Genomic DNA, 21,674 nt, shown 5'->3' with positions numbered 1-21,674 from the left:
GTTTATTTGTGGCTTTTTTTCTCCTTGTGCACAATGGAAAATATAAAATTATAAAAAAAAAAGAAAGGTCTCATGCAGGGAGTTATGAGTGTATTGACATCTGGTTTTCTGGTTTGGGGCTGTTTTAATCCGAGATCACCGCTTTCCACTCTCCGAAAGGGATGTTTTCACACTTTCTTGTTGCAGGCACGGCAGTGATTCACGTGTGTTTCGTTTGGAGTTTGTCTCAAATCAGGAATTTACTGAAAGTGAATTTATGAAGTGGAAGGAAGCAGTAAGTTTGCCAGACTTTAGTTTCTTTTTAACAGCCTTCTGCCAAGCATACTTTAAGTGGAAAGTAACTTGGTCTCTTGTGTTTAGATGTTCTCTGCTGGGATGCAGCTACCCACACTAGATGAAATAAACAAGAAGGAAGTGTCCATCAAAGAAGCCCTCAACTACAAGTTTAATGATCAGGACATTGAAGAGGTAAACAGTGCATTGTAGTGAGGCTATGTCAGTGCTTAAAAGTGAGAGAAACTCATGGAGTAGAGCACTAGCTGGTACAAAGCAAAAGGATCATGGTATTTGCTTTCTCATAAGGAAATAAAAGGCTCAAAATGAAGTTTAATAACTGGATAGAGTAGCCCGATGATCCCACTGTTGTTTGGTGCACACTCCTGGTTTTTTTCATCCTTTGTGCCCCTTTACTTCCTCTTGAACTTTGGTTGTGAAGCTCTGAACTCCTAACCCTAGTATAGCAACTTAGTTCTCAAGTTCTGAAAAGCTGACAGTGTCATGATATTTGCATTTATAACAGCTTCTGCAGTTTAATACTTGCTTAATACTGATCACAGGTGATTAGCATCAGCTTTTTGTAGGTTGTAAGTGAGAAGAATGGATCTGTAACTCATTACCAAAGACACAAATTAAAAAAAAAAAAAGGCATCAGAAAAAGAGCATAAGTAAAATTCTGTGGCAGTAAGTACATTTCTTAGGTGATACTGATCTGTTTCTTCTAGTGTCCAAGTACTGAAATAAAGATTTCATATTTGCATATTTATGCTGTTTCCTCTGCATCTTATAGATTGTGAAAGAGAAGGAAAGGTTCAGAAAAGCACCTCCAAATTATGCCATGAAGAAAACTCAGCTATTAAAGGAGAAGGTGAGAGATGAGATGATGCCTGCAAGCTTAATATACACTCTTTGATTCTGAAGAACTGGAGCTCGTCTGGATTTTGGTGGTAGTCAGCAGTAGGCTTGACTTTAACTACGCAGCTAAAAGGTGGATCTCAAGGTTTATTGCTGGGTTCAGAACACTCAGAACCCAGTTAGAGCTATTGCATTCTTTTTTAAAGAGTAATTGCTAACAATTACAACCATCTCTTTCTGTGTCCTTTAAACAAGGTCTTAAGCTGTTCTTCCTCAGAAACTTTTCCTTTTTTCCTTTGGTGTTTTTTTTTTGTCTTTTGGTTGTTTTTTTTTTAGAGTACCCCATAATAACATCGATTTCCTGTGCTTATTTTAAAATGGGAAAATAAGGTTGTGTTGCTATTTTTTTTTCCAGGGGTAACTGCATTGTCACTTTATGGCCAGTAATTTATATTAAAAAAAAAAAAAAGTGGCTGAAAGATGTACTTGCCACTGAACTGTTTTACATGTAGTCCTCCTGGAACAAATACACCTAACAGTGCTAAAATGCCAAAACCAAGAAGCGAAGAAACCAAGCAGTCTTAAATATCTTGGAAGATAAAGATAGACGTTTAGTTTTTATTCATGCAGTCCTTTTTCAAGATGTTCATTTTTCGTATACAGGAAAAACAAAGAGTTTGTATTAATCTGCATTCCTTGGCTTAATTGTTTTATTTGGTCACCATTTTATTATGTGCAAATATGTAAATAGTTGGTTTCCCATCGCAGGAGGGTGCAATTTCTTTTTTTGTCACCAGGTGGCATAATAAACTCGTGTCGTGTTAGGGCACTCTCCAGCTCCCTGAAATAAGTGGCAACTGACAGTTGCTGAAACTAATTCTTTTCTTGAGCTGGTAAATAGTGATGTTAAATTTTAATGAAACCTGTAACTTAAAATAATCTAACTGGCTTGCCCTCCTCATTCTGGGACTGGTGGTCCTACATCTTCCTTAGTTTAAGGGATTTCAGAGGTTTTCAGAGTTCTTCAGAATAAGAAGTCCAGTGCCTTGAGATGTGAGGAGAGTGTAGCTCTTTATTGTATTTGTACCATGCAGAGAAGAACATTTGCAACTGCCATAGGGTTAGCTGTCTGATTCATGGGTATATGCCTTGTTACTTAGACTAATTCTATGGTAGAGTAGTGCTTAACAAGTCACTGTTTGGTTGAAGGCTATGGCTGAGGACTTGGGAGACCAAGATAAGGCCAAGCAGATTCAAGATCAGCTTAATGAACTTGAAGAGAGAGCAGAGGCCCTGGATCGTCAACGAACAAAAAATATTTCTGCAATCAGGTAAGAAACAGATACTGGAAATTTTTTTCTTAAATAGTATCAATCAAAATATTTAGAAAAGAGAAACTAATGCAGAAGCAAATTAACTGCAGGATTTTGCCACTTCTTTCCTGTACAATGTGTTAATGAAATGTGTATTGTGATAGCTTTGTTAGTGCTTGTCTATCTTCACTTTCTCGTAGCTGTCATTCAGTTAAAACTGTTGAAAATCTGAACTCTCTTCAGCATAGCCCCAGTAGCAGTTGTATTGCAATAAGAATAATTTGCAATCAGGATGAAGCTGTAAGAATGCTTTCATTGCATTGTTGTGCTTTGTTGTGTAGGGATTGATAAATGACAGTCACTTTCTTTTTGTTTCCCTCACCCTCCTTTTTTTCCATTCTGCAGTTACATCAACCAGAGAAACAGGGAGTGGAATATCGTTGAGTCTGAGAAGGCTCTTGTGGTAAATAGCACTGAAGTAATACTTTTGTACAAGTAGAGGTGAAATGATGCAAACAGGGATAATTGCATGGTGAAGTTACTAATTTTTTTTCTAAAGTTCTGTAAAATTTTTCATATAGGCAAATGACGTGATTTTAAAGGACATTGCTTTATCCTTTTGTTCACATCAATTATCAGCAGATTAGCGACTGTCATAGTGACTTGATGCATTTTGTATGGGAAAGAACTCGGAAAAGATACTTCACAGAATAAAACAGTGAAGGAGATATTAAATTCTCCTCAGTGACACTTTTATTAAGGAGAGGTTAAGCTTGTTAACCAATGATTAAGTATTAACTATCCTGAGAGTTGTGTGCCTGTTTTCTGTGTTGAATTCAATAAGGACAGTTTTGCCCTGTGAAGCAGGGTTAAAATCTTTCTAATCTGTAATGCTGTTGCTAATTTTCCTCTGATCTTGGCATTGTATTTAGATGGTGAGTGCTTGCATGGATGGGGTGCTGTGAGAGGATTTACCAGGGAGCAAATAGCTAACTGCAAAACCATGTGCTTTTTCTTCTTCAGGCTGAAAGTCACAGCATGAAAAATCAACAAATGGACCCCTTTACTAGGCGGCAGTGTAAGCCCACAATAGTGTCTAATGTGAGTGTAATACTTAAGTTCAATTGAGGCCATTTGCAGAAAACTAGAAACCAGTGTATAATGCAGAGAGTAAGAGGGAAAATTCCCAACTGTGCCATATGCTATTAATGCTCTGGATACCAGTGTGATATATAGTTGAGTGAGATCCTGGTCTCGATTTTTTTATTGATGCGAAGTGTGAAGGACGTAAGTGATGTGGGTTTGTACTGCAGAAGCAACCATGATTTAGGCTTCTTTAGTGAGTTATTCTGTGCAGAATTACTCAGATTTAGTTAGCACTTGGAAGACAGTTTGCTTTAGGTGTGAGTTTCACTTCTAATTAGCTGAAACTTTCCTGAAAGATTAGTGAAAGGAGAGAGGAGAGTAGACATTTTGGGCTGTGATAGATGAAGTAATTCAACACAAACTTCCCATGTGATACTGTGGCAAAATCTGTTACTGCATTCCCAGATATATAACTGATGAACAGCAAGTTAACCAACTCCTGAGTAATCTGCCCTTGCTGAGGCCTGTTTTGGAATATTAGATGGTTCTGGTATTGATACTTAAAAAAAAAACTGGTAAGCTTGGCTCTTGTCAGTCTCCACAAACCAGCAAGGGAATAGAAAAAAAATTCTATTGCAGGGCTTGAATTAAACAGTTTTTTCTGAAATTGAAAAGTATCATAACTGAGTAGCTTTATTATGGTGGAGAAATATTATGTATAGAAAATAGTCTTCTAAAGATTTCTTCTCTCTAGTAGTGTTTCAACCAAAACTGTAAGCAAATACATCTAACAATAGCATGAAGAGTAGTCACAGAAACAAACTATACCAATAGGAAATGTATTTCTCATTTTTTCAAAGAAAGCTTTCTGAAGGATGATTTTCAGTTTGTTACTATCAGATGCATTACACAGGTATCAAGATGATTTCATTTGTCTCTGAGATCCTGAAGGCTGGGTGAACTCATATACAGTCCTGTATGGTTTTAGATTCATGGATATGAGCACTGTTTTAACAAAATGTAGTTCTAGTTTTTGCCAATTTAAATGCAATGGTTTCTTATTTTTTTATTTTCCCTAATATTTCCCCTTTGCAGTCCAGAGATCCTGCTGTCCAAGCTGCCATCCTTGCCCAGCTAAATGCAAAATATGGATCTGGTGTATTACCAGATGCTCCAAAAGACATGAGTAAGGCAAGTTTCCATTTCTGTCTATATTATGTTCCTCACAGTCACCCTTTTACTCTGTGAAGCTTATGACTAATGGCAAGTGTGCATGCTTCAGTTCTAGAAATTGGTATCCTGAAGACCATTATCATAGAAAAGCAACAACTTTTTCTTTTTCTTTCTTGGGGAAAAAAAATGTAAGTTTCTCTAGCAGTATGAAAGCTAAACTAAGTATGTTTGTGACAGAAGAGGGAAAACAACATTTTTATCTTGGTTTATCTGGGCAGGTCAGGGTTGGAGACTTACCTGTAGTTTCTATTTCAGGGTCAAGGAAAAGATAAAGATGTGAACTCTAAATCAGCCAGTGACCTCTCAGAAGATCTTTTCAAAGTGCATGACTTTGATGTAAAGATTGATCTTCAGGTTCCTAGTTCAGGTAGGTGTCCCAGCTGAGTTCGGGGAGGTGATTGTCCGTCTCATTACAGTAGAGCTCACTTCTTCCAGAATAATTCTTTCAAAATTATCAGTGAGCTTTTGAGAATGGGAGCAAGGATTCTGTTTGTCATCTTGGCAAGTATCTTGAACTGAGGCAGGGATGTGTGATAGTGACATCCATTGAGAAAACAAGAACAACTGTATTGTGTTAGACTGAAAACCTCAATATCTCCATATCCTCGCTTCAAAAGCCTAAGGAGATAATGACTGTTTTCTGATATATTCTTCCAGTTTACATTATCTATGACTTACATAATCTCTGGGTGTTGTATTTAATAAGTCTTGACAGCTACCTTGATACTTAGTTGATTTATCTAATCACTTTTGAGGATGGATAAGCTTTGGGTGTCTGTGATGTTCTGTTCCATAGTTTGTGTATGCTGTAGGGATAAAGTATGTTTACTTGATTTTGAACCTGCTACTTTACCAAGTTGCTGTTCCCTAACTTAGGTATTGCAGATGGTATTCGAAGCTAAATTTTAGGGGAATGAAAACACTGGCCAGGGAGTGAAGATACAGACAGAAACTTGCTGACTCTTCCTCTTTGTGATCTTGACTTTGACAGCCCGTGTGGCAAGAACAGTTTAGTGTCATAGAACCATTTTGATTGGAAAAGACCCTTAAGATCATAGAGTCCAGCTGTTAGCCCAACACTGCCAAGTCCACCTCTAAACCACATCCCCATGTACCACATCTACACGTCTTTCGAATGCCTCCAAGGCACTCAGCCACTTCCTTGAGCAGCCTGTTCCAGTGCTTGACAACCTTCTTGGTGAAGAAATTTTCCTAACAATCCAATCTAAACCTTCCTTAGTGCAACTTTAAGGCCATTTCCTTGTGTCCTATGAAGTTGTTTTACAGCGAAGGGAAAGCATGGGAGTATATCATGCAATTTGACACACTGGGTTTATTATTTATTTCATTACTTGAAGGATTACATCTGAAGTTTTTTAGAGGAAAATAATTTACGAATTACTGTAAGAATGCACAAAGACTTAAAACCTTGTCAAGAGGGGAGAGTAGGAGTAGTTGTCTTTCCAAACTAGGTCAAGACTACAGAATGAGGTAGGATGCCAAGAATAGGAGACTCCCTGAAGCAGATAGTGAGAGTTAGCAAGCAGGTGAGGGTTAGGCATTAAAGGACACTGAAAAGAGAAGGATGAGACACACAGTTTTCCTTAGACAGAACACCATCCTACTTTGTACAATCTTCTTTCTTAACGGAGAAACATGGAGATTTGTTAAAATGTGTACTGTAGACATGGATAGGAAATTTGACTTTGGCTGCTTACTTCCTGTATCTTTGTGCTTGTAATTATGGGATAATGATTTACCAAAGATTCCAGAACTAAGCCTGAAAGCTGTTTATATTGTGACTTTAGAGTGCTATAGTTTTCTTAAGAAATGAAAGTATACTTATCAACAGAAAGTTGGATTAACAAACAGAATCAAAATTACATGAGCTGTATCTCTGAAGATAAGCTCCCTGTATTATTAACTGAAGTTCTAACCTGATGTATACTAGAGAAGTCAAACATGATTTTGTGGTGAAGTTATCAACAAAAGCAGCAAGTAAAAATTTGTAGTTTTCATGTATTTCAGTCCTCACTCTTTTCTTATCCCCAACAGAATCTAAGGCACTGGCCATCACCTCCAAGGCTCCTCCAGCAAAAGATGGTGCACCGCGGCGATCATTGAACTTGGAGGACTACAAAAAGAGACGGGGGCTTATTTGAGCATGCCCACTCTGCTGCTTCTGATCCTGCATGCTCCATGATGATGTCCTACCTTTTCTTCCTCCCTTTTCAGTTCTCCCTTCTGGGTTGGAGCAGCAATGGAGCTGGGAAGAGACTCTTTAAAACTGCCAGTCATCTGTAACATAAACCATTCAACTATTTACTGTATAGACCTCCCTTCTTGCCCTTTCCTCCTGCTCCCCTCACAAATGTGGATCTGTGCTATTTGGGGTTTTCCCATTTCTTTTAGTTTGAGTTTTGTTTTTATTTTGTTGATGCAGCTCGTTGGTCCACTCTGTGTTCAGTATTAGCCTGAGGTCTGGATTTCCATAGGAATCTCTTCGCAGTCACAGAATCAGCACTTGGTGATCTCCCCTTACATACCACCACAGGCACAGTGAATAAACATTGGCGCAAGACCTTTGTGGCTGGAAGGTCATCTGCACTTTCTTCCTCTTCTTCTTCCTCCTTCATCCTAGCTTTGGAGAAGGGAATCTTCAAAAACTGGCCTAGGTTCAAAGTGTAAATTTTTTGGGAGGGTTGTGTGACTTTTTTTCAGGTGTTTTTTATCATTTTTAAGCTGCAGTACTATTTGTATCCGTCTGTCACAGTTCTTTACGGCTGTTTTGAATTTCTACCAGCTGTACTTGAGCATCTGAAATTGCGAGAAAGAAACTCATTAAATGTGATTCTTCTTACTAAAACGGCTTGGCTGATATAGCTGTTTAACTTCATGTTCCCTTTTTTAATTACACTTAACTGATGAGAAAGAGGTACACACAGCTCTTAATGTGGAACTTGTCATCCATAGCACATCCGGAGTCTCCAGCTGTAACTGGGTGAGGTAGTTTTTTGCGGGATGACGCTGGGGTGCTCATCAGTTGGGCTTTAATTTCTTCTCCAGGCCTTCAGTATTACGTATTTGTTAAGTCATCATGTCTTCACTGGGCTCCAGTTCACTTTGTTTCTTGCTGTATGAACCATTTAAATAGGGCTTCTATAAACAAACAAAAATTAAAAAAAAAGTAAAATTAAAAAAATCGCATTGTGTGGAAGGGGAAGGACATAATAGAAAGGTCAGTGGGTAATGTATGAGAGGTAGCTGATGCACATTCTTCATATATAAACTGGTACAAGTGGAGTGCACAAGAATTGTGTGGCTTTATGGGATATTTGACTGGACACAAGTTGACAGCTAAATTATCACTCAGGTGTTTAAAAAAAAAAAATCAAGTGTAAATATAAGCAAAATTTAACAAAGAACTTTTCCAGACAAGATACAACTGAATATATGAAACTAAGAACTAAATTAAAAGAGAATTAGAAGTCTAAAACGTTAGAGGCCCTCGTTCAGGTAAGCGTGCAAGCACGTGTTTGTTCCTGCTCAGGACAGTACGTATATAATAACTTCAGCACTGAACTGGATAGGAATGTTTCTGGGGGACCCTGAAGAGGGAAAATGCTGATGCTCTTGTGTCAGAGCATTACTGTTTTTCTGAAATCATACACTGGTTACCTTTAAACCTGTGTTTGATACTTTCTTGTTGGATTCTTAATGAAACTTTAATCTAGTTCTTATTTAACTTTCTCTTCCTTTTTTTTAACAGTAGCTTTAAAGAAACATCATGTAATTGTGTGCAGATTGATTCTACAAACTGTGTATAAAAAAAAACCTACAAAGCAGCTCTTGCCTACCATGTAAACAAATAATTAGGAATATTTCAGTACTTATTTACAGAATAATCCATAGTTCTAGGACACGTGGATTATTCTGTAAATATGTAATCATAGACTGCTTTATTTGATGGCCTATTTTAGCAGCTTCTCTGGAGTTGTAGTAGGCTCTCACATATATGTACTTTTAACTTTTTAAGATTGAATTTATGGAATCTACAGTCATAACTTCATAGGAAACATTGTGATTCACTGTGTAGATATGCATTTGATATGATTTTGGTTTTTTCAACGGCTTCAGTGATGTTACAGATTTGTAATAAAAAAAATCTAAACTTACTTTGCAATAGCCAGTTTTCAAAATAATCACTCTCCAATGCTTTGCAGAAGTAATTGCTGAATAGAGCAATTCAGGAGTTGATTTTTCCACAGAAATGCCTCAGAGTTCTGAGATGCAGTGAGAAGTCTCTAAAGGTAAAACTGAAATACAATATTTTAATATGTTTGGCCTTCGTGTATTGGTTTTAGCTAACTTCTGCATTTGGTAACACAAGAATAATCTGTACTAGAGCCAAAATGTGAATGAGACCCCATACAGTGTTGCAAGTAACTTTTAGTAGAGATAACTGAAACAGAGGAGATGCAGTGAGTTTAGGATGCCAATCTTAATGATGGACTATGTCCTAGTTATCTGCAACTATGAAACTGCCACTTACCCTCTCAAAGTCTCTGGATTTTACTGAAATGCTGTTTTTTAAGAGAGGTAACAGTAAATTATCATGGAAACATCTTATATTGAGAATAATACATGAAGAAAGTACTCTTGAATAGTTACAGAATTGTATGAAAGCTGTAATCCTTTTTCCTTTAAGTGCATGTAAAGGTGAGTGACTACACCTCCCACTTGTTAGAGAGGGAGAGATTTGTTTACTTTGTTTTGTTGGTGTCGTAGCATAGTTCATCACAATTGTACAGACTTCTATAAATAAAATTGGTTTGTTGGTTTAATAAGGTTGATTGTTTATCCCTTGATCTGAGGTGCTAAGGGTTTCCTCTCTGGAATTTGTTTTTTTAGAAACTGACACTTTACTTCTCAGTCTGGATGATTATATTTAATACCTATACTGTAAAAAGAAAGCCCCCTCTTTTGCAAGAGGAGCTTGCAAACTCCTGATCACTCTCTAACATCTAGAGTTGGTCCTTATCACTAGAATCAAACGGAGTCTCTTGGAAGGTCAGTTCACTTGCACCTCTGCTGCATCTCACTTAAAACACAGACTTTGCTTATCTTGTAGAAATCCAGACTACTTTTGTAATCAAAGATGGTATGGCGTATAGCTGAACTTAAGCTACTGAATGAGGTGAAACGAGACTGTCCTCAGGGGATGCTTGGTGGGAGGATGAGACACAACAAGCATACCTTGAAACAGGATAAGTTCTTCCAAGATATAAGGAAAAAAATCACCTTTAGGACAGTTAGACAGTGCTCTAGGTTTCCAAGAGAGAGTTTTCTGTCTTCATTTTGAGGTTTTCAAGAGGATGTTAGATTAAGCCATGAGTAACGTGATCCAACCATGTAGCTTACCCAGCTTTGAGCAGGAGGGTGGACCGGGGACCTCCCTGAGCTCCTCTCTGACCTGAATTATCCTATGATTCTATAAGTAATTTCATATTGCTTTCTCCGGTTTTTGTCTGTCTGCCCTGCAAGTACTACCCCCTCCCCATCCCCTTTCTGACATGCAGACTACATGTAGCACATAGAATTTGTCTCACAGACATAGTGGCTTATGATGGGTATTTCCCAACACACACATCCTTTCTGAGACTCCCTATAGAATTCTGTAGACACCTATAGAATTCCTGTGAGGGTTGTCTGTGAAACAAAATTGTCCCTACAGATTAACCACTGAACAGGCTGGAAGACTGAGCCTTTTACAAGGTAGAGTGAAGAGCTGTTTTAAGAAAAATGATAGGAGTTACCCAAGTTGCCAAACAGGACTTGGCTATTTGCAAATGAGGATTATAGGCTATTGATTTAGTTATGGTTTGGCTTCCCTGTACAGTCTATGCATAAGTTTCTTAATTTTTATCCTTTAATTGAATTGAAAATGTTAAGAGCAGTTCTGCTACCATAGCCCACTGCTGATGTGGACAGTGACTCTCCTTGGGAAAAACCTGGGATTTATCAACTGGTTCTTCCTAAATTCTGCATCCTGCATTCCAGTAGTCTGTGGGTTATAGAGTGTATTTTTTGTAGAGCAAATAATTTATCTGAGTGTGATTAGATTGAGTAGGTCAATTGGGAAATTAGTGGTTACTCACACAAATGCTTGCAGGCAACATCCCTGACTTAATTGCGTGTGCATAAATTACTGTGGATTCTGCACGAATTTGTTTGGTTTTAGTAAATGTATATAATTTTGCTATATGAAAGCTATGTTTTTTGAGTACTGTTCTAGAGAAATTATAGTAGGTCAGTGCAGAAACCCATGATTACAGCAAAGGAGAAAGGGAAGAAATTGACTGGAAAAAAACCACTTGATGGAAGTCTCAGGTCAATTTCCTAAATCTCACTAATCCTCAAGTAAAAATTTTACATTTTCTCAGTCTTCCTGGGGCAGGTTTTTGTTTGTTATTAAACCTCTGTCAGTTTGTTCTACAGAAAATACAAGGTTGGATAGGGTAATAAATCACGCTGCAGGTGAGTAACTTTGTTGACTTGTTAAAGACTATTTTAGACAAGGTTCATAAATATAGCTTAATGCTAAATGAGCATTGGAATGGAAGCAAAGAATACAGGTTATTTTCTGGCAAGAGTATATATGTACAGTGACCAAAATACAGCAAATCTTTGGGAAGTTTGGATTTATGTCTCAGTGGGTTGGAGGAAGGGGCAGTAGAGTAGAAGATTACAGGCTGAGAGTGATCTGCCTTTGTAAATGGCATGAAGAAGATCACTATGCCTTGTTTCACTGCACCTGCTTCAGGAAAGAAATTCAAAATATCTCCACTTGTAAGCGGGGAAGGAGAAATCTCAACGGCTGTAAAATATGGCACTAAATTAAACAGATAAAATTTTACTGAAATTTGTGATGGTTATGACTTTGAGCTTTATGAAAGCACCATTCTTCAATCATTTGTTTGCTCTCCTTCATGACTGTGGACAAATGTGCAATTGCCAGATACCCCACCTGGTGCTCAAAAGTACTTGCCTTGAGTGCAACAGTGTAAATGGTGTGTACTTTGTCCCTTCTCTGTAGTTCTTCCTGGTGGTCTTTCTGCCAACAGATAACTTGCTTCCATTATTTTTCAAGGTTAAATGGCTGCGCAAAAGCTCAACTTCTAAAACTAGATGTGTGGCATTCAGTTTTTAGGCCCTTTACTGGAAGCAGTGGTGGAGGACTACAAGCTGATGCAAGGAAGCAGTCTGAACACCAGTGACTTTCTTGGCAGCTGATGATGCATGGCCGTTTTCTGAGGTGGCAGTTCTAGTGAAGCCTTTGCTGCTTACCTGTACCAGGTATTTCTCATCTTATTCAAACAACAACTGACTTTTTGTGCTGATTGATGGCATGGCAATTAGAAAAAAATTGTTTCTCATATCCCAAATATGCTTTAGAAGATTACTAGGAAAAATTACAGCTTTTCCGAAGAATAGCACTAATGCAGTGTTTTTTCTGGCTGCAGTTAGCACAAACACAAGCTAAACAGATGGTTTAATATTGTAGGCTTCCTTGATTTGGGTAAAAAACCTGATCTACCTGACTGGAAAAAGCAGATCATATACAACATAAACACTTAAAAGAAAAAGACAAACTTTTGTTTCATGCTTTGCTCTTGAAGACTTACCAGTCATAAAAAACTGAGAGGAGTGATTCTTTGTATAATGAAGCTCTCCCCTTTTAATTATTATAATGGACTAAGGAGGCAAACTGATTTTCCTCTCTTAAGGTAAACTTGAACATTTGAATAAATGGCGTTGTCATCTGAAAAGAACTAAGTGAATTTCAAACACAAAGCAGTCATTTTCAATTTTGAATCAGGATTAGTTGATTATTAACTTGATTATTAATTTTTATTTCCATTCCAAACTTCCACAATATTTTCCCAAATGATCAAAGACAGGAAGTTGAAGATAGCAAAGTATGATGGCAAAAACTGAATTTAAATGTAAGCTGAGTAGCATTTTGTAAAATTCCCTCCTAGCTCTGCTCCTGCTAAAGGATCTGCTACAAAGAATTTGGCAATTTAGCTTAGCAACCAAAGTCTGGAAGTGGGAATGAACTAATGTAACAGCAGGGGTTATAAGATCTTTAACAAAAACTTTCACTTTAAGCTTAAATCCCTTTGCTGCTTAGCAATGAGGAGTTTTTAATTTTACAGCATTAATGTTACAGAATGTACTCCTGGGTTTCCTGTCGCTGTTCCTTGCCTGTTTCAGCTTGCACAATCTGTTCACAGCAGCTAGTACTCTTCCAGAGGCAGATATGAGTACAGAGAAAAAAAAATGTTTATAAATTGTATCTTGAAACATTTTACGGTTGAATGCTCAGAAGCCTGAAAACATACAATCCCAAATATTATATTATGGCCTATTTAGCCAGTGTTACAGTGGATGGGAAGATGCTGTGGGAGGCAGTGAAACTGGATAGAGTCCTCATGAGGAATATTTTTATTCCCAGGTGACCTGAATTGCAAAGTCACAAGGCAAGACTGTTATGTGGTTTGTTTTGTGGATTGTTTTGTGTTACTTACTGAAAGGTGATATGGAGGTCTTTGTAGACTGCCATACACTAAAGTTTTGACTGCTTGGCAGACACAGCCTGGGTAGTTCTTCTGGTCTTGTGCTCTTCAGGAAGTGATGCATAATGGGATCTATCATGAAGTGAGTCATCACCTATGACACATTTGTTGATGCCTGATTAATAGTAATAACCATTAGTTATTAGTATAAAATTAGAGAGCATTTAAATTCTGAAGGCTGCTTATTGCCCCTTTGTTTTTCTCTGTTTCTGCTCATGAACTTCCACCTTGAACAAATTCTTCATTTTATCACACCTTGCATATTTATATGGTGTATTAATTCCCTTTGCTGCCGTCCCTTTTCAAAGGGAATAATGATGATAACTTAACCTTGGAGATAGAAACTAAGCTGCATTCATTCCTAAAAGATTTTATGATAACCCATTTGTTGGGCTGTCTTTACATATGGTATGTCTCAGCTAACACTGTTCTTCAAAGTCCTTGGGTATTTATGACCTGACTTCTTGGGGACGATAGCAGATGGCCACAGCAAAACAGTAGATGTTTTTTCAAATGTTAGAATAGGGCTGAATTGAAGTGGGAGTTTGACAGAAGTACAACAAATGTGATCTGAACCCAGCTTTGAAAAGAGGGGCTGACTGAGTGGGTTGTCACAGAGCAAATGGTCCAGGCTGCAGGAAAGTATTTCTAAGTCTTGGTCTAAATATGGGCTTTCTCAAAACACACTGTGCTGAGGTGAAGTGGCAACAACAGAAACCAGGAAGGAGATATAGCAATGTTGTTGCCTGAACAACTTTTCTGAATGTTGCTGAACAACCTTTCTGAGTGAGGGGCTCAGAGCAAAGGTCTGGGGTGCTGGAACAATGTGAAAGCTTCTAATGTTGCTGGGGCTGTGGTGCCTGGGGAGCAAAGAGAGTGAAAGGCAGTGCCTCAAAGGCTGGCCCATTCAAACCTGGGAACTGTGCCTCTGAAGCAGGGCCTGGCTCCACCTGTGGTCCCTTGACTTGCCTTTTCAATCCCCTGAGCTCAGGAGAGTAAGGAGGCAATGTTGCTACTGAGCATGCTGATAAGTCCCACAGCTCAGCAGTGTCTCATAAGCACCCTTCTCCAAATGCCTTCACTGACTCTTTGACACAAGCTTGTAATAACACAGCTGTACTTGATTAGGTTCTGGAAAAAATGTGCCAAAGTTTCTTTATAAAACAATATACTTATATATTTCTATTCTTAATTTATTACATTGACTGAAAATTAATCCTGTGGAAAAAACAACATGGTGGTGTAGAAAGTCATTCAGCATTAAAAAGAACTGTTTTGTCAAGTTCAGGAAGGCAAAGCACTGTTCAGCCATGACAGGGAGCTATGGTAACCATCCACTTGAGCAAGCACATAAAAACATGCTACTTTTTGCAAGTAGACTGAGCCACAGAATTTGACCAATCTCCTTTTAATGAATTAGCGATCAGGCTATTGTTACAATTCTGGGTACTTTTTTAGCTCTAACATTGAGCAAGGATGGCAAAAGCTGAGTTTCATGAGGCATTTCTCTTGGTGTGGGAGGACTAAGTCTACAGTCTTTGGATGCAAGTGAAATTGTTTGATTTGCTTGCCTGGTTGTGGAAGGAGCTACTGGCTCACTGTCTGAATGGGCTGAGATCATGCTCCAGCTTACACCTGATAAAATGTTTACATGTTCTTTTTTGTCTCATTGATCCCAGACTTTATGTTCAGACAGGAACAAAGCTAAGACAAAATGTGATTTGCTCAAATAGGTAGTACCTGCATTATCAAGAAAAAAGAGAAGGAGCACTTACTTGTAATGGTAGAACACTTAAGGTGAAATTTCTTGTTCTGGGTAATAGCAAACCATGAGGCTACAGAGCTAACTTAGATGAGATGTGAGCGCTGAATTTAGTTTCCAGGAATTAAACACAGACACTCTTGAAGCTGATAATCAGGCTGGAGAGACAAGGGTTTTGTAGAATAGTCTCTTTTTGGTCTTGAAATTGATTTGGGATTCATTTAAAACAGAAGAAAACTTGCAAGGATCTCTCTGAAGAAGTAAAAATTTCCTGGTGGGACAGACATAAGCTATAATAAGCTTTACTTTATTACTTATCTGACCAGGCTGTAAAAGATTGATTTATCTCTTTTCTGTCATGGGACAGAAAGTTTAACAATAAAATTCTATGGTGAGGGAGAAATATATTAGGTTTTTTAACAGCTTCCCAACAGGACAGACTTATAAATCCTGCAAACTTGTCCAGTGAAGAAACAAAGATCCTGGGTAGGGAATGACTTCCACAAGAAAGCAGTTAGACTGTCAGAAGTTTTGCCAGGTAATACTCCATTGCTTCTTTAGAGGGAAAAGCAGCATTCTTCTTGTAGGTGGGGGAGGGCTTCAGTTGGAGCTGCCAGGCTGAGTCTAATCAGATATCCCTTTGGGCCATTATCCTGTCTCAAACTACAGTGAGTGTGGGATCATAAGGACAATGGCATAAGACATGGGACACTTTCCCTTTGATAGTATCTTAACATCCACAGTTCAGGGACATCCTGAGCCAGAGGTTGTTTTGAAACTATTATTATGCTCAGTAACCACCTAGCAGACCTAACCCCTTTCTATTTGTTCACAAACTCTTTTGGAACCAAGAGAAGACTAAAGTGGCAGAAAACACTAAATTTTTTACAACCTATAGAAGCTGAGAGACCTGGAGAGGAGTCTCTGAGATTCACTGGTCAAGAGATCATTGGAGGAGGAACAAGGGTCAAGGAGAAACTGTGATGGTCTTCAATACATCCAAATTTTGCAGAGGAATTGTGCAGTGGGTGTGATTGTACACTTTAAAGTAGCTGACTTGGTGCTAAAGACCTTGATTTTTTTATTTTTCCAAGCAATGAATAGGTGAAGAGGAGCTAAGAGTGATACTGGAGGAAACGGTATGTTTTTGGTGAGCAGATATCAGCAATACTTTTCAAAGCCTTCACTTTTTATTGGATCAAGACAAACTGCAATATGAGAAGTTGGTGGGAGCAGGGCACCTGCCCAACCATCACCCCTCTAAGCTGGCTGGCTGCTGGCATGTGCTCCTTGCTGAGATGCAAGCAGAACCAATACAGGGTTTTTGCTGGTGTGGAGCAAAAAGCATCATTCCTTTGGCAGGCAGCCATGTTCTCAATCTCCTCTGCTACCAGGATTCAGCTGGCTGAGCTGTGCTGTCCTGAAAAAACGTTGGGAGAAACTGCTATAATGTCTGTCAGATGCTGTACCCATGACTTTGCCATCTTTCTTAATTCAATGACAAGATAATGCTGTTTGGGACTTGTCAACCCAAAAAGGCTTTAGGACAACATAGGATCCTCTCTCTTGCTTCTGATCCCTTTTCTGGGATATACTTTTCTAATTACAGCAAATATTGACTATATGCCTTCATTTTTATGGCTCTCTGCTGTTTATCCCCACCCTACTAATTATCTTTAATTGTTAATGAGATGCTGACTCCTGCCTCTAATCTCTATGGCCAACTTAAAACATCTTTCAGACAAGCTCCTTCATGTTTTCTACCATGCTGCTTCTCAGGTTTTGGAGGTACTTTATGTAAACACTCTCAAGGGTCTTCATTCATCTGTTTCTTCTACAGAATGAATCCCAGTTGCCCACTCTGCCACCTCCAGCCACACATCCTTCCAATTCTGTTCACATCCCAGACTGTCAGGCTCAGCCTTCTCCCCCAGCTCAGTCCTGGGCAGTGCACCATGGCCATCCAGAAGGAGAAAGCAGCAGAGATTTTTTTTTTTTTCCATTACATTATTAAGGTCGCATTTAGTGGTAGGTGTCAGTACAGCACCGGGTCCTGCAGTCTTATTTTGGGCTGCAAGTCAAGATTTTCCAATAGGCTGTTAAAAGTGAAATCATGTTCCAGTCTGGGACAGGGTACAGACTCGCTGCCATTTGGTTTTTCATCCTGCCAGTTGGCAAACATTGCTACTGAGTTTGTTAATACCTGGTACAGCTATTTTTTCCTTTGCTTTAGTTCTTCTGTCTAAAGATAAAGTCAGGAGAACAGATTAGTTGCAGAAGAGAAGGTAACTCAGAGCAAATAAAGCACAGACCTGTCTTGAGAACAGATATGGGGGGAAAAGCAGAAAACTTCATCCTCTGTGACAAACTGTGGTAATTTAAAGCAGAGAGGAAAATCTTTTCAAATCCAGCAGTATTTCCTGATCCTTTAGTACCTGTGGAGCCATTGGCACAGCCTATATGTAAAGGGCTGAAGGCTAAAAGAAAGCAGATTTGCCAGCTCAAGTGTTTGACTGTTCAGTAGAAGCTCATGTCCCACTGTAACATTCACTACTACATCAGGGGCAAATACAGGGCCTTGAGACAAGATGCCACACGTGCCTCAGGCGTGTTTTGTGGAGTTTAAGGGTGCATCTCAGAGCAGAGAATAATGAATTGCTGTTTCCCGTCACTGACAACTTTAAGCAGCTCAGTTCTGTGCAAATGCAGCAGGATAAGAAAATCATAAAATAATTTAGGTTGGAAAAGACATCTAAGATAGAGTCCAACTGTTAACCCAGCAGTGCCAAGTCCACCAACTAAACCGTGTCCCTATTTGCCACATCCATGTTTTTTGAACAGTTCTAGGGATGGTGATTCTACCATTTCCCTAGGTATTCTGTTCCAATGCTTGACCACCCTTTCAGTGAAGAAACTTTTACTAATACCCTGATCTCCCCTGGCACAACCTGAGGCTGTTTCCACTTGTCCTAGCACTTGTTACCTGGGAGAAGAGACTGACTCCCACCTCACTACAACAGTCTTACAGGTAGTTGTAAGCAAGTTATAAGCTCCTCTGAGCCTCTTTTTCTCTACACTAAACACCCTCAGCTGCTCCTCGTAGGACTTACTTTCTAGATGCTTCACCAACTCTGTTGCCTTTCTCTGGACGTGCTCCAGCACCTCAGTGTCCTTCTTGTAGGGGGTCCAAAACTGAACACAGGGTTCAAGGTGTGGCCCCGCCATGCCAGATACAGGGGAACAATCACTGCATTAGTCTTACTGGCTACACTGATGCTGATAACAAGCCAGGATGCCATTGGCCTTCTTGGCCACCTGGGCACACTGTTGGCTCATATTGAGCCAGATGTTAAACAGCACCCCTAGGTCCTTTTCCACTGGACAGCTTTCCAGCCACTTCCCCCAGCCTGAAGAACTGCATGGGGTTGTTGTGACCCAAGTGCAGGACATGACACTTCACCTTGTTGAACCTCATACAATTAACCTCAGCCCATAGGTTGATCTCTCTGCAGAGCCTTCTTGCCCTCCAGCAGATCAACACTCCCATCCAACTTGGTGTTGTCTGAAAACTGACTGAGGGGGCACTTGATCCCCTCATTCAGGTCATCAATAAAGGTATTAAAGAGCACTGGCCTCCCGAAATGTTCAAGAGTGCTATTTTTTAATTTAACTGTTCTTTTAATGTGTTTGAAAAGGAAACTCAACTATAAGTCTAAAAAGTGTTCCATATGAGAAGTTTATATGTGTATACTGGATTTTTAGAATATTTCTTTTCTCATCTTCCATAAAGATAATAATTGTATTGCATTCCACATCTTTTCTCCTTCCACAAAACCTTTCTTCAAACCTGAGATTTTTGTAAGGATGTTTGAAAATTTAATTTTATAAAGAAAAATGGGATAAATAAATCACTGTGGTTTTCTTGGTAGTTCTTTTACAATTTTATTAAAAAGTCGTCCTCTCTCCATATGACATATTTTTCCACTTTAAAATTATGTGCAGCACACATTCTCTTTTCCTCTTAGGAATAAATAGTACAGAAATTAACTGATTAAAATGTTCTTCTTTTTCCAAAATCTCAGAATGTTTTTAAAGGGGTTACAAGAAAGTATAATCTCTAGATCTTATTGACATAGGAACTGATAGTGTAGACCAGGTGAGGTCATTTTTCAAATACCACTCAAATAGGTAACGAACATACAGGTTAATTTCGAAGATACTGATCTCTTGTCTGCTAGTGTCAATCCAGTTTGGAGCAAACAAATATTTCCAACATATCTAACATTCTACAAGCTCAAACAAGTCCATAGAACAACTCTTGTAAAAAGTGTCCAGTCAGTGTCACAGGAAGGGCACAATGACTTGATCCCTTTACTCTATTCAATACTTGAGAATTTTTATTGAGGTATTTATCATCTGAATGAAGAAATCAAATGTCTTCTGTGAATATATTTTATGTGACTCCAATATATGAATTATTTGATTGCTCTTACAATTCCAGTACTTCCTTGCATTAATCATTGGGCTTGAATGAAAACTTTTGTCTCAAAACATTTCCTCTTTTGTGTTTGTGCCCACTTCCAGCATCCTGAATAGTCATCTTTGTGTGGACGGAGGGCATTGTCCAATGCAGTAATGAAACTTACCTGTGGCATTCTGTGGCCTTGGAAGACAGTGCTGTCCATTCAAATTCCAGGTGGTTTTCTTCAGTAGTGCTTTAACATGTCCATTAACATTATGAAATAGTTAAGTTGTTATGATTAGAGCTCAGAGATTGCTCCTATTATGAAGAAAAGCAAAGAATTGCCCATTGTGTCTCCAGACTTTATAGAGTGGCAGTTTGGAAGGACTCATACCAACAGAATTTACTAATTTTTTAAACTGTTTTATTACACTAAAACCAAGACTTTCTCGGATTAGTCAGTCAGCACTCGTCTTCAGTCAGCTGTTAGAGTTCTTGTATAATCACAAAGTCACAGAATGGTTGAGGGTGGAAGGGGTGTCCAAACCCCCTGCCTAAGTGGTGTCACTTGTTGCCCAAGACAATGTTCAGGTGCCTTTTGAATATCTACAGGGATGGAGACACCACGACTTCTCTTTTGCTACCTCTTCCAATGCTCAGTAAAACAGTATTTCCTGATGTTCACAGGGAACATCCTGTAAGTTTCAGTTTCCTTAAGTGTTCTCTAACCCAATCCTCTTTCACCAAGGGTATTTCTCCAGACTTTCCCCCTGCCCTCTGGGGCTTGGGATTTCAGACGCTAGTCTTTCCAGAAAAAGGTGAAAAAAGCATTCAGTACCTCAGCCTTTTTCATGTCCTGTGTCACCAGAGCAAACCCACATTTTCCTTATTCTTTCCTTTGCCACTTTTTGCCACAAGCTGCTTCTTTATCCATGCTGGCCTCCTGGCACAGACTTCCTGCTCTTTGGAATGGAGTTCTCTTGAGCTTAGCAAAGATGATCCTTGAATATCATCAGCTTTCTTGGACTCCTCCTTTCAGGGCCTTATTCCATAGGACTCAGATCCCAGAAGATGCCAAGTTCTGCTTTCATGAATTTCGGGACTGTGATCCTGCTTTTTGCTCCATTCCTTCCACTTAGGATCCTAAGATCCATCATCTCACTGTCACTACATCCAAGTCTGCCTTTGATGTTTACATTCCCAATGACTGATGATTGTCTGTGAGTATGAAGTCTACTGGAACACCTGTCTTTGTTGGTTCCACTGTCACTTTGGTCAGTAATTTGTCATTGATGTTCTCCAAGAACAGAAATCTTCTGGATTACTTGTGCCCTGCTGTCATGTTCCTCCAGCATTTATCAGGGTGGTTGAATTCCTCCAAGAGGACAAGGGGCTGGGAATGTCAAGTTACATATATTTGTTGGCAGAAGTCCTTATCCACTTGTTCTTCCTGATTAGGTGGCCTGTCGCAGGCATTCATTACAATGTCATCCATACTGGTCGGTTCTACAGTCCTTGCCCATAGGCTCTCAGTTGGCTCATCATCCCTCCCCAGGCACAGCTCTGTGCACTCAAGCTGTTCAGTCAAAGAGGGCAACTCCTCCTCATCTTCTGAACCTGTCCTTCCTGAGAACTTGCATCCCTCTGTTGGAGCACATCAACCATGATAGCCATTCCACCATGTCTTTGTGATCCCAAAAACATCATAGTCTTGTGACAGTAGGCTGGTCTCAAGCTTCTCATGTTTATTCCCCATGCTGCATCCATGAGTGTGCAGGCACTTCACAGGGGCACACTGTCGTGCTGGTGGGCTTTCCCTGTAGGCACTCCTTGCTTACGTGCAATTGCTTGTAAGCAATTAAGGTGACCTTGCTTAACTGCATTTTGCTGATTTTGTGTTCCCTTTCATTCACATTATCCTGGGGCCTTTGCTTGTAAACATGTCCACCATGCCCTCACAGGGCTATTGGTAACTCTCATCTTTCCCTGTTGTAATTTACATAATTTTCTGCTCCATTTTAGGTTAGTTCTGCAGAATTGCTTGTGCC

The 21,674-nt window shown here is 39.2% G+C and overlaps 1 protein-coding gene across 1 annotated transcript in view; it reads left to right on the top strand.

The window, feature by feature from the left end:
• RTF1 (RTF1 homolog, Paf1/RNA polymerase II complex component) overlaps positions 1-9,607 on the top strand; it is a 28,895-nt gene extending 19,288 nt beyond the window's left edge. Inside the window, exons 10-18 of the mRNA XM_027642224.1 lie at positions 187-274; positions 361-468; positions 1,067-1,144; positions 2,341-2,462; positions 2,850-2,907; positions 3,468-3,545; positions 4,626-4,721; positions 5,019-5,130; positions 6,819-9,607. Of these exons, the coding sequence (XP_027498025.1) occupies positions 187-274; positions 361-468; positions 1,067-1,144; positions 2,341-2,462; positions 2,850-2,907; positions 3,468-3,545; positions 4,626-4,721; positions 5,019-5,130; positions 6,819-6,925 (847 nt within the window). The 3' untranslated portion in view covers positions 6,926-9,607. The remainder of the gene's footprint in view (positions 1-186; positions 275-360; positions 469-1,066; positions 1,145-2,340; positions 2,463-2,849; positions 2,908-3,467; positions 3,546-4,625; positions 4,722-5,018; positions 5,131-6,818) is intronic.
• The last annotated feature ends 12,067 nt before the right edge of the window (positions 9,608-21,674 follow it).

This window comes from Corapipo altera, unplaced genomic scaffold, assembly GCF_003945725.1.
Source record: "Corapipo altera isolate COAL_440 unplaced genomic scaffold, ASM394572v1 23b, whole genome shotgun sequence".
In the NCBI taxonomy this organism is placed as follows: domain Eukaryota; kingdom Metazoa; phylum Chordata; class Aves; order Passeriformes; family Pipridae; genus Corapipo; species Corapipo altera.
Note: the sequence above shows the minus strand (reverse complement) of the source record. Positions and strands in the feature narration are given on the sequence as shown.